Source organism: Plectropomus leopardus, chromosome 19 (genome assembly GCF_026936395.1).
Source record: "Plectropomus leopardus strain MGB_pleo_1.0 chromosome 19, ASM2693639v1, whole genome shotgun sequence".
Classification (NCBI taxonomy): Eukaryota; Metazoa; Chordata; class Actinopteri; order Perciformes; family Serranidae; genus Plectropomus; species Plectropomus leopardus.
The window spans coordinates 7,946,261-7,963,064 of record NC_142194.1 but is presented as its reverse complement, the minus strand read 5'-3'; the positions used below and the strand labels follow the sequence as shown (position 1 = coordinate 7,963,064).

The window sequence follows — 16,804 nt, the reverse complement described above, 5'->3', positions numbered from 1 at the left end:
CCGTAAAGTTGTCTGCTTTCTCTCCAATACAGTGGAACTATATGGCGTCCGGCTTGTGGAGCTCAAAGCGCCAAAAAATACCCTTGAAACACTCGACAGCAATGTCTCTTCCCAGAAATCATGACCCGGTTACTCAAGACACAACACGAGATGTAAACGTTTATAGCATCGACCTCGGCTGAGCTGTAGCATTGTCTAGCTCAGTAATGCTAGGTGAGCTAGCAGCGGATACACACTTCATCATACGCGGTGATACGGTCAGCAGGTGTCGTTTAGTACAAAGAAAATAGTTCCTACATAAAAAAATTGCTCACAACGAGGTCTGTAGATTATCTTGGGTAACCTGGTCATGACCTCTGGAGAGAAATGTTGTATGAAAGCAAATAAAAGACATGAGTGGGCTATTTTATTTAAATAAAATCAAAGCCCAAAAATTAAGTACATTTTTACTTTACAAACCATTTATCCAAATGTATTTGATCTGAATTTACTTCTTTGAAATTAGAATATGAATTTTCTTGATTTGCAATCTTTGAAGGTTATTTAGATATTTTTTGGAATATTTCTCATCAGTGTTCACAGATTCAGATCAAAGTATTAAAGTTTCAGAACTAAAAAAAAAAACAACTTAAATGTTTTGGATCTGTATTTGACCAATCATATTTGAAAAAAATTTGGGGGGGAAATTCTAATTAAAAAAAAAAAAACATTTAATCTGAATTTGTGATCATCGATATAAATAGATTCAAATTCAGTTTTTGGAACTGTAAATGTAGTAAATCAAGAGATTTGGTGTTTTAATTTCAGAGAGGTGAATTCAGGTTTATTATTTTATTTATTATTAGTAAAATATTTCAGTGCTGTAAATTTACTGATGTTTAACTTCCAAAATATTAAGTATTTAGTGGCTGTTAAAATTAAAACCCTTAAGTCTCTTATTTGCTTTCATAAAATTGCTGTTGAGTGCCATTTAGTTCCATTATATTGGAGAAAAGGCAGACATCTCTTCAGCCGATATCTCCAAAACTCTGCAACTCACATCAAAACAATCTGTACTGATAAACTGCACTACAGGTAAGAGGAAAAAATGTAGTTTTGATGGGCTCGACTGTCCCTTTAACTATTCTAAATTGACGTTATTTACATCATCAAAATATGTTAGGTGCCCCAACATGATCCTCCCATGACTTCTCAATTTAAAAAAAAAAAAATGTCCTCACCATACTTTACCCCTGAGCTCTGTAATCACACAAATTCTCCAGTTTTAGTCACCTAAACCCCCAAATTTGACATATGAAGCCATTCTCTCTTTTTACACAATGATCAACAATATTTCGGCACAGCTTGCTCTATTTACAACATCTACTACAAGACAATAACAGCATCAGAGTGGTTATGAAAAGTAAATCTTTATATTTAACTCTTGAGGTTCCAGTGTAGTGTCAACAGTCTAGTACAGAACCACAGATGTTCAGTCAGAAGTCCAATAAATACAACAAGGTAACAGGAGACATTGAACCACCAGCAAAAAAATATAATCCAGACCTCTGATATTATTTGTTCTACATAATGAGCTCTGTGTTCAACATGTTTACATTTATACATCCCGGGGGATTTCTGTCCGTTCACTGAAAACACAGCATAAAAAAATAATATAATCGCAGTTAGACTACACACATACAAAACCTGCTACTAAAGAAACTGAGGGTACACTTACAGGAACGCTTTGAAATTTTAGGAAGTTTGCCAGTTCTTGCCAAGGGTTAGAAGAGAAGATTGATAACCGCTCACACCGCTCTGTACTGTAAATACGCAGCAGCAGCTGCTTAGCTTTGCATACACATTGCCTCTGTCCAAAAATAACTAAATCTGCCTTCCAGAGCGTCCAAAGATCACTAATAAACACTTTATATCTTATTTATTAAATCTGGATAAAAGGCAAAATGTAAAACATTTTATGAGACAAGAAATTGTCTTGCACAAAATAACCAGTAAAACCACCACTTTAATAAAACCACCACTGTATGGGTCGTCATGACAAGAATAACTGTAACAATAACTTTAAATATACGCTTTAAAAATTGTTTTACGTTGACGGTGGAGTTCACACCCCGACTATAACGACTTCATGTTGAGATCAGTTTCAGAGCAATTTGGTTAAAGATAGAAACACTGACATCCAATAAAAATTCATCTAAATCAGGGTTTTGTTTTTGTTATTAACGGAGATGAGGAGGCCCTTATTAATAGCTAATGCTAGCAGGTATGCTAACTAGCACTACCTCAAAAATATCACAAACCTATATTTGTCTGACAGGGTTCCCATGGTCATGGAAAATCTGGAAAAGTCATGGAATTATTTAAAATTGTTGAATGTTTTTGGAAAGTCAGAAATTTGTTGAGTTTAATGCCATTGCTACATGTCTCTTGCATGGATAACCGTCCAGGTAATACAACTATAACAAATGTATTTTCTGCAGCTCTAATATGCGTCAGTGTGTGACGTTTTGTTTTCCATCACGCCAATTCATCATTTTCTCTTTTTTTTGAGTTCGTCTCTTTGACGCGTCAATCTGATACGTTGAAAATATGCTGGGAAAGTGGGGCAAGAAAAAAAAACTTTATTATGGGCTCTTCAAAAGTCGTGGGAAAATTTGGAAACTTTGGCCATGAAAATGAGTGGCGACCCTGGTCTGGTTTTCTATTGATTCTCTGAGTAACGTACAAGGTCATTATTTTTGATTTTCCTAAGAATTCAGCACGTGCTGGGCGCCACCGCTTACAGAACGATATCGTTCATCAGTGACGATGCTGACGCTGTCGTGTCCTGAATACTATTTTGGGGGCCTCGAAGCTTCGGTGATAATTATCCGTAAATATTCAATGCTTTTAAAGGACTTGATGGGCGCAGCGGGGGGGTTTTGGGATATTAGTAATCAATCATATTCATAGATGCTAATCAGCCAACACAACTTTGGAAGGACTTGATGCTCAGGTGTTTAATCGTTGAGTGTTAGAGTTACTGGTTGGCACATTTTGCTAATTTTAAACACCCAAATTTCCAGTCTGCATGCTGAGCTAACTGCCTGCTGGCTCCAGCTTCATATTTACTGTACAGATGTAAGAGTGATATTAATCTCCTCTAAATCTCCACCAGAGTGAATAAGTACATTTCCCAAACTGTCCAACTAGTCCTTTGAGTTGGACTTCTGGGCGTAACATTACGTTGACGCTGAGCTCAGCACCACGCTCAGTCCAGCTCAACTTGTGCGGAGCTTTCGTCCCGTCGCTGAGTCTCCTTTAAATGGGACCGTGATTTGATCTTTGGACCTGGTGTCAAACAGTTCCAGCTGCATTGAGCCCACCGGAGACCGTCTCATATCCGACAGAAACCAGCGTGAGGACGTTACTCTCCACGTCGTCCGGTTTGCACGGCTCCGTCTGGGTTTCCGCAGGACCAGCGGCTTCAGCTTCCTGCCTGAGTTTCTTCTTGGCTCGTCCTCGCCCTTTGCCTTTCGAAATGACCTTCCCTTGCTCTTTGACGCCTCCAGACACCTTGTGAGGGTTCTCGTTGTCAGTGGAGTGGGTTTTGCGGTGGCGCCTGCGGATGCGCCGCATAGGCGGCCCGGAGTCAGCCGGGTCTGACGCCGCAGCGCCAGACAGGATCCGAATCTGCTGTTCAATCACCATAACGATCATGTCCAGAGCGACGTCCAGCATTCCCAGACCGAGACCGTGAGTGACGTTATCGAACGCACCGCTGTTGACCGGGTCCTTGAAACATTTTCTCATGTCCTCCAGGTGGTTCCTGACAGAAAAAGAGTGTTAGGGTTAGACACTCAAGTTTAACATTACTTTCACTGCACATTTATTCATTTTCTTCATTTTGTCAAAATATTTCCAAATATTACTCTTACGCCTGGTCCTTATTCTGCAGCTGTTAAATCAGTTTTGCTCTGTAGATCTGTGCAGATATTTATCCCGTCCAAAAAATGTTAACTTTTCATGTATTACAGGATCCATTTACGTTAGTATTTATAATATCAAGTTTTCCTCTACAAAGCAAAAACATAAATACAAAATAAGAGTCCTCAGCCCGTCATTCGTCACAACAAAGATATAAAGTACGTACTTAGTCTCAATAATTTTGGACCAGTGTTGAACGGTGTTCGTCTCGGGGATGAGCTGTTTAGCCATGTTGCTGTAGTCGATGTAATCATGAGCAAAGTCCTTCATATCGTCACACAATGCTTGGGTGTCACCTAAACACAAGTGGATTAAGTTACTAATTGCAAAAATGACCACAATATATCTGTAGTAAACGACAGCATTTCAAAGTCTCCGTCACCTTCAGTGAGTTTGGAGAGGGAGGAGGAAACAGAGGTAGTTGTGCTTGGTGTGAGGCCGAGGACGTTGAGGGACTCCAGTAGTGTTTTCTTGCTGGCCGGGCCTCTGCTGACCCGGGTGTAGGCTGCCAGGGAGCGCAGCGACATCTTCTCAGGAGCCTGCAGACGCCGTTTGATTTCATCGTACGAGATGAGATACTTCCCTAAAATAATCAGTGCAGCAGGGTTTGGATGTAATAGTGGTTTATCGAGTCTGAATATCAGTCTGATCTGAATATGCTTCTCATTATTTTCTCTATTTTTCTATGCTTCTTTATTACTTTCTAACGTTAAACAATTTAACCCTTTAAAACTTGAGCATGTTGGTTTTGTTTTTTTTTTTATGGCAAAAAGGCAACAAGCAACTTACTGAACCATGGCCCAAATAAATTAGCAAAATAATAAGAAAAAATATCAAAAAGAATTACAGAAAAATAAGCACAAAAAATTCATTTATTTTTTATTTATTCTGTTTATTTTATTTATTATTTTGATCTATTTTTTTCTGTAACGTAATGTTAAATATAAAATTCTTAGAACTCTAAAAATAGTTTTCTTGACATTTTGTTGGATAATTTTAAAATGTTTAAACTATTTTTTAGGTGATTATCTTGTCACCTTTAACTAATTTCTGCAATTTGTGGGAATTTCTTGCCAAGCTGGTCATTACTCCAACTTGGCAAAGAAATCAAACCAGTTTGCTCAGCTCTGAAGGGGTTAAATAACTCGTGAAAGGCGTCTGAACTCAGATTATAGCCTTCATTTACTGTTAAGCTTAATGACTGCGGGTGTTATCTTCAAAAAAAGGCCACTTACGAGCTTTGGATCCTTTCATGTTGGGATCCAGGAGCGACGACACCTCTGCAAAAGGCATGTGTGGACCAGACTCCGTGTTTGTGCTCGGGTTTGGTGGCGAGTCCTGAATCTGGGAGACGGCCTCAGTCTGGACCGGAGCGGAGACCTGCATCTGGGGCATCTGGATGTGAGGCTGCATGTTGTGCATGTCCATCTGGTTCTGGTCTAGCGGAGTCTGGCTTTGTGTTTGAGGGAGGATCAGCGTGTTTTCGGATAAACCCTGCAGCCCCATGTTCCCCTGCGCTACACTGCCCGTCTGCTCCGAGGACACCTGGAAGATCCCCATCACCGGTTTGACCACAGTGAAGACCATGTTCCCCTGAGCGTCCAGACCCACCACCCGAGTGGACGGGTCCATGTCTTCACGGAAACTTTAGCTTTGCAGCTGAGGGAGGAGGCTCCGGAGGCTTTAATTATCAGCTCAGGTTTCCTCAGAGGCCCATGCAGCGTTACAGCTCGCTCCTCTGTTCTTCACTGGTTACGGTTAAAGATGAGCTGACGACTGGGGAACACGAGCCGCCTCTCTTCAGTCCAGCTAAAACCTCCCACGCCGAGCTGTTTCACTTTCTTTGTACGGTTTCGTGAAGCTTATGACCTCTCAAGGATTCATTCTTTTAGAAAAAAGGAAAAATAATGGTTAGCAACAAAGGTTTAAAAAAAAAAAATTGTAACCAACTTTTTGAATTACAGCTGCACTACATACAAAGAAAATCATACTGTGATTATTTTTACCAATATTACAACTGTGATACTAGTCATAATTTTTGAGAATGGCAGTTTTTGCTTTTCATTTTTACTATCTGTAGCACCACAACAGTTCATTTATAATGATATTTTATGAAATATCTTAACATTAAAATTACAGCTCTTGCACTTTGGATACTGCACTTGGCCATATTGACATTTTGACAATATTTTGATTAACTGTGAAGCCCTATTTTGCACCTTTGACTAATAATTTGACTATGGATAAAACAGTTACCTTTAAAATAAATAAATAAATAAAAATGTATTGTGTCTTTGCATAGTCAGACACCAAATAATTTGGATGCTCTTCTAGGGCTCCTGCAGCTTAAGACAAGTTAGATTTTAAACTTTTTAAGACTTTTAATGCCACTTTGAATTCATTTTAAGACTAATTTTCTAATAATCAAAACCAAAGGATCATTTTATTTTGTCCAGATGTTTAGTATGACATGAAATGTCTTTGTTCCAGTGAAAAAAAGTTTGATTATTTGCATCAAATGCTGAAAAAATCCCATTTTTGAGTAAAACACATATCAGAGAATGACTATATTATATTATAATAAAAGTATCTTTTAGGTTTGTGAACCTAAGAGGGAAATATCTGGCACTTCTGTCCCATTTTCTTGTCGATTTTTTGTTTTTCACTCTGCATGTGAGATTCAATTGCTTGGATTCCCATTATGACGAGTTTAAGATGAGGAATTTATTAAATTATTTAACAAAAAAACAGTTACTTACTTGCCATGTCTAAGAATCTTAAAGACTTTTGAAAGATGAATTTAAATCATTTTAATACCAATGAAGGCCTTATTTTAGATGAATGAATTTAATGCATTTTAAGACTTTTAAAGAATCTGCAGGAATCCTGTCTTCATCTGTGGCAGAAGTCCAAAATCTCAGCATTGAGTTTGTAATTTTTGTGTCATAGTTTTACTTTTATTCATCGTTTCTTTTTTTTCAAGGAAGCATCCCAGTAATGTGATCAGCTTGTGCGTCAAAGCGCAAAACTCATCCAGGCGCATTGCGCACAGCCAAATAACAAAGCACGAGGAAGGAGAGCCTGATTATAAATATTTGTTATGGTTAGACATCAAAAGAAAAGCTGAGCAAGCAGATATGAAGGTCAGGACAGTTTTTTTGTGTCAATATCAACACTGTTGTCTCTCTGCTGGTCAGAAGAAACGCGTGTGATTGGTTGAGACGCAGGAGGATATCTAAAAAACAACAACAACAAAAAAAAACTGCACAGTGTCTCTCCAAACCTCCACATTATAATTAAACTTCACTTTTCTTATATGGTGCCATAAGAGATACGTGTGCTGTGCATGCACGCGTGAATAAATGTCTCGCGCTCAAAATAGCAGCCTATATGCGCAAATGAATAACTTTAGAAAATAACTTAAAAAAACAGCTTTTCCCTCCTTATGTACGATTTTAGAAATATTTAACAACTGCAGTGGTGCGTGTCAGCTTGTAGCTCACGTAACATGAGAGGAAACGCAGACTTTTAAGCTACAAACTAAATTCTTATCAAGAGCGCTTCATTTCTCGTCACTAACATCCATCATGGCTGCCAGGCGCGGCTGGGTTTTTTTCTGAACCGCAGGCCTGAAACGTGAATTAAAACGCGTTAAACGGTGGATAACTGTTACCGTTTTGAACGGGACAAACCGAATTTCACCGCTAACCTTGGATGCAACTGGTGACGGCTGTCCCACTCACCGGATCGCCGTTTAAATGCTCCTAAAAGGACACTGATCCTAGAACGGTCCGCGGCGGAGACAGCGACATTTTTCCTCCTTCTCTGCTGCCGCTCCGGCGGGTTGCAAATCAGCTGTACGAACACTACCGCCCGAGAGCCGTAATCCCGCCGCTGATTGGTCCATTGGCTTGTCAATCACAAAGCAAGTGGTTCGTGATTGGATCAGAATGGTGTCAGTAGAATAGAGGAGGCGGGATTTCCGACTCAGCTTCATTCGGATACAATAGGATGTAAAAGGTGACAAGAAAATGACCATAAAACTTACTATAATAACTATAATTTTACATTTAAATTGATGTTATAGAAAAATGTAAATAATTTTAAAAAATACCACTATTTTTTAGCACTTCATTGCATCATTTTATTAGGGTTTTTTTGAACTTCTTTTTGTAATAATATTCTTATTGCACAGTTGCGCAATAATAAAAGCTATTTAACCATGTGATACTTGTGCATATTGGTTTGATTTTTTTGAATACACATGGGGGAAAAAATGCAATGACCAACTTGGCTGGAAACGTTTCACAAGTTTTAAAAAGGCTGGTAAAAGGTGACAAGAAAATGACCACAAAACTAGTTTTATTTTTCGAATTACTATAATTTTACATTTAAAATGATGTTACAGAAAAAAATTCTACAATTTAAAAAATATATACTTTTAATTATCAGCACTATATTCGGGTCATTTTCTCAGTTGTCTTTTACTTTTCTATTTTTAAATAATTATAATTTTGATTGATTGTCAGCCCTATTCCACACCTTTGCTAATTACACAACTAGACATTATATATTATCATTAAAAAAAGAAAAAGAAAAGAAAATGACTCAATAAAGTGCTGAAAATTCTAAGTATTTTTTTTTATTTTAAATTTATTTTAGTTTTTATTTTTTTGTCTAATTGGGACTAGGCTTTTATTTGAAGTGTTATGGTACTTGGGTTTCCCTTTTATGATTTGGTGTTGTCAGGTGGGATATGGTCCATCAGATGGCGTAATGATGACAGTAACAGTACATATTGTACTCATAGTATCGATGATGTTGTTGATGACGATCTTTAGGTGACAATAACAGTGCATGTCTATTGTTGTATTGATGATAATGATGATTTTTATGTGAGGGCGACAGTAACAGTTAATATTGTATTTGTGAGCTTTATTGTAGCTCTGGCCTTTACGGCGTCGGTCCTGATGCTGCATTATTGTGACTGTCATGACCTGTTGATGGTCATGTGTACTACATTGGAAATGGTTCACCTTATTAGAGGATTTTTGTCATATATAATGCTTACTGAATTGTTATAGTTTCTATGGAGTTCTTATTAATCTGCTCATGTGGAGCAAAGATGCAAGTTACCCTGTGTGCAGATTGATGTGTTTCTGTGTTATATTGTTTGTGCTTTATGTGTTTTTGTGATGTTTCTAACACTTGCTGCAGTACGAATTGCCCTCTGGGATAAATAATAAAATTAATTTGAACTGAATTGAATTAATGCAGTTTAGTCTGGATGTTGGACAGTAAAAAAAAAAAAAAAAAAGTATCTTCTGCTCATATGTTGCCACAGAGCACCATCTAGTGGACGATTTAGAGTATTACACCTCCAACCAGAAGGACACATCTTATTTCCTTTATTAAGGAGGAGTCTCAACTGTTGTCAACAATAGATGAACAGACGCTCACTTTTTCTCTAAATCCTGCAATCACACGTTTCATTGTTTGCAGTGAACATAAATAACGCAGCTCATTCCTCTGCTCTGTTTACCGTGTTTAACCTCTGTGTGGTGACTACAGATGGACAGTGGCAGCAATTATAAACCAAAAACAACAACTTTTCACTTGTCTCATTTGCATTTATTTGGGTACAAATAAAAAAAACGTACAAAATAAAGCATAGAAAGTAGTAATTATGAAAACAATGTCGACGACAATAACATAAAAGACAAGGCAACAGTTAAATAATTCATTAAAAATACAGTCAACTAATCTGGAAAAACAACTTGTGGTGCTATACAGCTACACAAACAGACATGACCTTAAAAACAGTCACATTTGGGTGAGAAAAGGCAGAGACCCCGGGGCGTGTGAAAGTGCACGACAATCAAGATGACGTTTTTTCTTACTCAAATATTAGTGTGTCATTAAATCGAAACAACCTCAAGAAAGCTACAAGTAAGACTGCGGAAACATTGTGACTGCAGGCCGTTTCTCATTATACAGTTTTTACAGAACCATGAGTGAGAGATCCTCTCAGCTTTTCCCTCATTTACATTCTCATTTACATCATTACCGTCCGCCCTGCTTCGCTTTCTGGCCTTCATAACGAGCACTGAACATTATCACACTGCATATACTCAGAAACATTAGTACAGTATTGCGTTCATAGTGACACCATCCTGACGTGACGTGACGACAACACACAACTCAGCACGACAGCAAGCTAAAGAGGAAACACTTGACACAACAGTACGTTTAGCGATCTTCTGCTGGCCCCCAGAGGAGACCTGTGCGGAGGCGTCCGTCATACTGCCTCACAGTCTGGCCTGGCCTCAGTCACTGAGGGGTTAACTGTTTGTTTTAACGGGCTGGTTTGGGTGTTAGTGCTGGTGTTGAGGATAAATTTGCGCGGTGGCTCAGTGTCTGCGTGTGCGCTGGCCCCCGGCGCCCGTGGTGGTGATGTAGAGGAGGGGCTGAGGCTGCCGCAGCTGGGGCCCTCGCTTCAGGTTATTCAGGTGGTTGCTGGAGGACTCTGGATTTGAGCCTGACGGCGAAATCACAAAACAAAGCTCAATATGAAGATCTTTACAGAGAAAACGGGACGAGATTGTGGTTCATTACAGTCGCTCTGATGCCAGCATAGAGTATTATAGCAAGTAGAAATACACACAAGTATATGAAAATAAAAATACAGTAAGTGTAAACACAGTATGTAAACATTTAAATATATAAAATAAAGTATGTAAATATGCTGTGTGTAAAATAAGAGATACAGTAAAAGACGACTTGCACTAATCTGTGAATATTTAAGTTATAATAGGGATAACGTGCTGACTGTTTAAAATATAAAACTGCTAAAATGCAAAGTAAAAAAACTAGTATTTGTCTAAACTGGCTGTGACAGCGTCTCACCTGTTTGCTGGATGTTGTGGGGCGCTCTGATTTTGGCGAGAGGAGGGACCCCTCTGTACTGGGGCCGGAGCATGGGGGCCTGCGGCTGGCTGTTGTTGTGCAGATGAGGGTCGGATGTGCTGTCCAGAGGACGAAACCTCTGAGCGGTCGTCGTCTTGGTTTGAGGCAGCTGAGAGACAGAGGAGGGAGACACTGTATCACGCAAACTTCTCCTAAACCAACGACCTCTTTGTTCAGTCCTGTGGAAAATATTCCAGTGCACTCGAGAAATCAGGACACAGGACACAGGTTTTATTCTGCTTGATGAGTAGGTTTAATTATTGTGCTATGACAGTGGATATCGTCTTAGATTTTGGATACTGTAATATCGGAAGTGTTGTCTTTTCCTGGTTTCAAAGGCTGCGTTACACTAAAGTGATGTGATGTACTGAACTTAACCAGACTGTTCAAGCTATTATATTATTTTTTTAATCACTTGGTTATTATAATCCTCATTACTGATGACTTTTTATCAAACTCTCATTGAGTAAATGTTTTGTGAATCACTACAATATCATTGCAATGTCCATATCAGGATATTTGGTTAAAAAATATTGTGGCATTTCATTTTTCCATATCTAGTCCTACTGTAAAGCCGTGGTTAGACTGGCAAGCAACTCAGGTGAGTTTATTTAGGTGTGTTTGGTCCATTTTATTCAGTTTATGTGCCATTTAAATGTGTTTTTAGCTTGTTTAGATGGACAGTGTCTTAAAGTAGTTTTATTTTATTATTAAAAAAATATTTTATTATTATTTATTTTATTATTATATATATTATTTTATTAAGGCCTATTGATATGTTATTTTGACGCAATTAATAATTGTGCTAGGTGGCGTTAGGGGGGCAAAGCTCTTATTAAGCTTTTTATATTATTTTATATTTTATATAGTGTTACAGCTTACTATGTACTAGGAGGAATTAAGTAAAAAAATGCGTTTCTTTTTAAAGACTTAGGAGAAGAGTGTGATAATCTGTTTCCATATTTTAAGAATTGTTGCCATCCAAAAACCATCTGCTGCTTTGTGTGCTGCAGTAATATTTCATGTAAATACAGCAGTGTCTCTTGAGACATACTCAGTGTTACTATAATAATACTGCAGAATCTGTGAAATACTCACTGCTTGACCAGTGACCTCAAAAGAGCGTGACCGCCTCTTCTTACGGCGAGCCTCAAAGTCGACCTCGCGTGGCGTTTGGTTCTTGGTGGCTACCTGACGGTTACGTGGGCGTGTCCACGTCACCTGCAGGCCGGGCCCCTCGCCCGTGCTGCTGGACAGGTTATCATCCGAGGTGGCGTGTCTGAGCTCGGGGCTGGGCTGCCTGCCGCGCCGCATTGGCAAACCTGTAGGGGGCGCCTCGCTCAGAGAGAGGCTGCTCTTCTGCTTCTTGGGGTCCAAGGGAGACGGCGGAGGCTGTAACCGCAGGGCGTCCACCTCCAGGGCTTTGGAGCGCCGACGGGCTGCTTTGACCACGATGTTCTGGACCCCCTTCAGGATCTGCTGTCGCTCTGAGGACATGCAGGACATGTTTGTTAGGTTACTTGAGAAAGACAGAGATTTACTGCGAGTGCTCTTACAGTCACAGCTAAGCATTCAGTCGTGCTAAAATAGTATCATTTGATCAGAATAAAATAAATCAACAGTAATTTTGAGAATCAAATGTTTGGGTAAAATATGATCACATCAGCTCAACCGTCCTTTGACCTCAGTCGTCCCTCCACTGACCCGTACTGCGTTTACATCAGTCTGACAGGGTTCTCACAGCCTCAGGCTACATTTAAGACTTTTAAGATCTTTCAGTGCCACTCAGAATGAAATTCAAGAGCAATTTTTCCAAGAAAAAAACAAGCAAAAAAGAAAACATGAACTGACATATATGTTGCCCAAACATGTTTTGGATTATAAAATTCTTTTTTGTTTTAGTTCCAGTGACAAGGTGTTGTTGGTGGGGTTTCTTGGCGATTTTCTGTTTTTAGCTCTGCACGTGTAATTCCCATCATGCCGAGCTTTGCATAAATGTATTTTACTATATTTAACCCGGCTGGTCCCATCGACATTAAGAATCTCTTGTTCAAAGGAGACCTGGCCAAGACTGCCAGCAGTGGAGAAAACGAGAAAAAAGAAATTATAAAATCCAACTTTCAAACCGACTTTTGACAGATTGGTTTATTTTAATTCCAATTAAGGCATTATTTTTAGATGAATGAATTGAAAGCCTTTTTAGGGTCAGTAGTAGCGCTGGTTTTACATCTTACCAGTTCGTGAGAGTGGGATTTCGGCCCCGGCCTCGCTGCTCTCGGGGGAAGAGTCCAGGTGGCTGCTGACGCTGTGGCTGAGATGGCTGTAGCTCAGGGAGCTCTCAGGAACCAGCGGCTGCAGCTGCAAACACCAGATGCAGAGTGCCACACGTTCACTGCGGTTCTTCCAGCAGAGATCAGACCGAGTGCCATCTGAAATCAATTCTGCGCCTCTTCAAAATGAAATTTTTACTTAGGGCATTTGGATTCTCATAACTCTTCTCGCTTCCTCTCGTCTGTGAGTCACACTCCTCCTGAGACATTTGCATTGCCAGAAAATTAGATGGAGGTAATGTTATTTCAAGCTGGGAACAAAGATGGAGTGCTGCTCTGCACATTTCAACACCGAGAGCTGAGCAAAGAGCCCCAGATCCGAGAGCTGAAAGTGAATACTCACGACAGCTTGTGTTAGAGTTTCTTTTGTGGAGGTGTGTGGGGTTGAGAATGAAAATGTTCTACCAGAGTGAAATATCTGTGTGAGTTTATTTCAAACAGGAAGCCGTTTGGCTTGAAGTGAAAGCAGCACCTGTCTAGACCGGATTAATTCACAGCACAAGGCAGCTCTCAGGGATAGCTATTGAAATGGAATGAATCGGGGAAAATACGGCTTATTATAAATGTTCTCACCTCTCGGTTGCCCTTCCCGTTGATGTGGATGGGAGGCGGGGTCACTACAGCCGAGTTTTTCATTTGCCTGGCATGAGGGCTGCTTTTAAAAACCCTGTTATTATCGCTGACACGGGCAGAGAGAGAGAGAGATATGGTTTTTGGGATAAGTAGGTATAGTGATTCCTGATGTTATTATTAATGCAAATGTTTTATAAATCCCAAAAATATGAAGAAGACGTCCTCTTACAGCTCAGGCTCAGGCAGGATGGGGGGCAGAGTGTGTCTTCGGATTTTGGCTTGGCCTCGTCTGTTATCAGAGCACACGTTGCGTACGCTCTCCTGGTCTGAGTCCATGTCCTGAATGTTGTCTCGACCCTGACCGGGCAGGGTGATTTTGGGTAGAGAGCCCTCCTGGAAATGATTATGAATTCATAGTATCATATTCATGCAGATCACCTTTATTGTTATTTTTTAATAATCCTTATTAATTTCATTTATCGCAATAATTTCTTGAATGTACTGCCTAACAAAAGTAGTTATTGTGACAGGCCTAAATCTGTTTTTAAACGTTATAAGTCATGCAGGAGTAACCTTGATGGTGTGTCTGGTGGTCACTTTATCCAGGGCCATGGCTCTGTCCAGCTTCCTCTCATCCAGCTCCCTCATGTACATCTCGTACAGCTCCTGGAGGTGAGGAGGGACTAACAGACTGTGGTCTGAAACACACAGGGACACAGATTATTCAGTAAATCATAAATCTATGGTGCCTATCTTCAAATTATTTTCTTAACTGATTGTTTGGACTATAAAACATCATTGCAACATCAACAAATGTCTTGTTTTGGCCAACCAACAGTTGAAAACCCCCAAATATTCAATTAACTGTTATCAAAGACTAATTATTTAATTTATCAAATGGTTGCAGCTCTAAACCAGACTTGTGGGAATGATCTACACAGCACTGAACAGAACAGCAAATAAAATCTTGGCTTGTCAACTAGTTTTTGACGCTGACGGACTCACCGTCGATGAACTGTCTCTGCTGCTGTATGATCTCGTCACACAGATGTCTGTGCTGCTCGAAGCGCTGCACCACAAAGTTCTTGTGCCGGATGACGTTGTCCTTGAGCAGCGCGTGTGACTGCATCTCTGCGTTCTCGATCTCCAGCTCGTGCACTTTGCAGAGGAGGCACAGGACCTCGCGCTGCTCCTCTGAGCTCACTCGCCGAGGCAGCAGCTCCTCCAGGCGCCGCGCCCGATCCCGAAGCTCCAGAAATCGCCGCTCGAGCAACGCCTTGAGGATGAAAAATGTGTAAAGAGATGTTAAATCACAGCAAGTGGTTAGTTTCTATAGTCTACACAAACAAACAAAAAGAGAACGAGATTCCCACCTTCTGTTTGTGGATCTTTTTCTGTTCGGCCATGAGCGTAACCAGGGTTTCTCGGGCCATCGCCACCTGCTGGGTCTCTGTGCTGTCTGGAGGAGACTCTGGGGAATCAGAGTCCTTCTCGCTGTCGTCCTTATTGACACTTTCCTTCCTCCTCTCGGCCCGCCACTTCCTCCTGCGTCTGCTCCGCTCCTGCTCCCAGCTAGGAGAAAAAAACACAAACATTTTAAATGCCAGAAATAATGATATGTCTGGTCATTTTCTGGTCTTCTGTTGATCAGTGCTGGTGTAGTAAATACTGGATGAGGCACACAGACTAAGAAATATAAATCCTAAACACTGACTCTGCGATGGTTAGCAGGTGTTTGGAGGTGTCGATCTGGATCTCCATGTTGCTGTTTTCCAGCTCCATCAGGCTCCTCCTGATCTCCATCTGTTGGCGGAAAGCATCCAGGAGCTGCTCCCTCAGCTGGTCCATCTCCGCCCGACTCTGGTGGCTGGAGTGAGCCTGGACCTCCGCTACAAGAGGAGAAAATTAAGAGTCATAAACAAGCAGTGTCAAACATAAATATTAGAAAACAGCTCTATGTGGCAGACATTGTTCATGTAGTTGAGGACTCAGTGTGGACGAGACTTTACCCTGGACATGGCGGATGTCAGCCCGGTCTGAGTTGTGCTGGCGGCTCGCCTGATCTGCGATCTTCTTCTTGAGCCGCTGGATCTCGCAGCGCAGGTCTGAGATGATGTTGGTGTACTGAGCAATGTGGTATGACACATTTATCAGGTTCTTCTTTACCTGAAGCACACAGAGACGAGGAAGGCAAAGAAAATAATACTTTAAGTAACTTAATTTGGATCTTGGATGGAAGTAAAGCTGTGTTTATAAAGTGATTTCAACAGCAACAACAAAAACATCTAGTTTTGCTTTGTTGCTCACCCGTGTTCGAATGCTTTTGGCACGGTCAGCGTATGTCAGCGTGTTACGGGACTCTTCAAAAGCCACAGAGGCGGGGCTTATATGAGCTATCATGACCGTTCGGCTGTTCCCGCCCAAAGAGTCCTGTTGATCAAAGAAGGAAAAGAACACGTGAATAAAGTCTGAATCACAAAATACAGTTCAAACACAGAGTACAGCTGGAGTTGGTCTCTTATAAATTGAAATGCTGTACCTTCAGTAGTCGAGTCAGCTTGCTGTCTCTGTAGTTGACGTACTTGTTGCCGTTTTTGTCGCTCAGGGCGTTGATGCAGTTGCCCAAAGCCAGGAGGGAGCGGTTGATGTGGGCCCCCTCTTTCAAGCGCTGACCCCGATTCTGAGTCTAATGGACAGATAGAAAGATGCGAATGAGAACAACCTCTTTCTAAACTAATTTTGGGGCATATTATGCTTTTATCACGAGATGGGAAATAACATGTAACAAAGGTTGCCAGCAAGACTTGAACCAGGCACTCGGATAGTACAGATAGAGGCCCTAACAGGCTATTAGGGGGCTACTTAGGAAATGAACTTAATGTTCAGCAGCTTTAAACCCCTTAGCCATCAGGGCACCCTGACCTGTTTGAGAGTAGTTGTCATGTTTTCCTTTCTTGCCCAGTAGATGG

At 40.6% G+C, this 16,804-nt stretch overlaps 2 protein-coding genes and 1 long non-coding RNA gene across 4 annotated transcripts in view; 1 reads left to right on the top strand and 2 right to left on the bottom strand.

The window, feature by feature from the left end:
- Positions 1–16,804, top strand: part of LOC148186298 (uncharacterized) — a 163,064-nt gene that overhangs the window by 26,230 nt on the left and 120,030 nt on the right. The window lies entirely within an intron of this gene.
- On the bottom strand, positions 1,391–7,831 carry LOC121959355 (uncharacterized). Of its 2 annotated transcripts, none has more exons than XM_042508625.2 (5): positions 7,710–7,831; positions 5,202–5,851; positions 4,349–4,549; positions 4,133–4,262; positions 1,391–3,808 (listed from the first exon to the last, which is right to left on the bottom strand). In XM_042508625.2, exons 2-5 carry the CDS (start codon positions 5,596–5,598, stop codon positions 3,337–3,339), a joined length of 1,200 nt encoding a protein of 399 aa, XP_042364559.2. In that variant the 5' UTR covers positions 5,599–5,851; positions 7,710–7,831; the 3' UTR covers positions 1,391–3,336. The 2 variants fall into 2 exon arrangements, with proteins under 2 accessions (XP_042364559.2, XP_042364558.2); XM_042508624.2 differs by having other exon boundaries at positions 7,676–7,798.
- Positions 9,576–16,804, bottom strand: part of kif19 (kinesin family member 19) — a 46,512-nt gene continuing 39,283 nt past the window's right edge. Inside the window, exons 8-20 of the mRNA XM_042508271.2 lie at positions 16,375–16,521; positions 16,143–16,265; positions 15,845–16,001; positions 15,550–15,724; positions 15,209–15,407; positions 14,841–15,111; positions 14,409–14,533; positions 14,065–14,228; positions 13,836–13,941; positions 13,167–13,290; positions 12,031–12,419; positions 10,873–11,041; positions 9,576–10,504 (exon numbers count right to left, since the gene is read on the bottom strand). Of these exons, the coding sequence (XP_042364205.1) occupies positions 10,377–10,504; positions 10,873–11,041; positions 12,031–12,419; positions 13,167–13,290; positions 13,836–13,941; positions 14,065–14,228; positions 14,409–14,533; positions 14,841–15,111; positions 15,209–15,407; positions 15,550–15,724; positions 15,845–16,001; positions 16,143–16,265; positions 16,375–16,521 (2,277 nt within the window). The 3' untranslated portion in view covers positions 9,576–10,376. The remainder of the gene's footprint in view (positions 10,505–10,872; positions 11,042–12,030; positions 12,420–13,166; positions 13,291–13,835; positions 13,942–14,064; positions 14,229–14,408; positions 14,534–14,840; positions 15,112–15,208; positions 15,408–15,549; positions 15,725–15,844; positions 16,002–16,142; positions 16,266–16,374; positions 16,522–16,804) is intronic.

Coding starts and splice junctions, on each gene's coding strand:
- LOC121959355 (XM_042508625.2), bottom strand. CDS start 5,598: ATGGACCCGTCCACTCGGGTGGTGGGTCTGGACGCTCAGGGGAACATG. Junction 4,550..5,201: donor CATGAAAGGATCCAAAGCTC/GTAAGTGGCCTT, acceptor TGATTATTTTAG/GGAAGTATCTCATCTCGTAC. Junction 3,809..4,132: donor TCCAAAATTATTGAGACTAA/GTACGTACTTTA, acceptor TTTTTCTGTCAG/GAACCACCTGGAGGACATGA.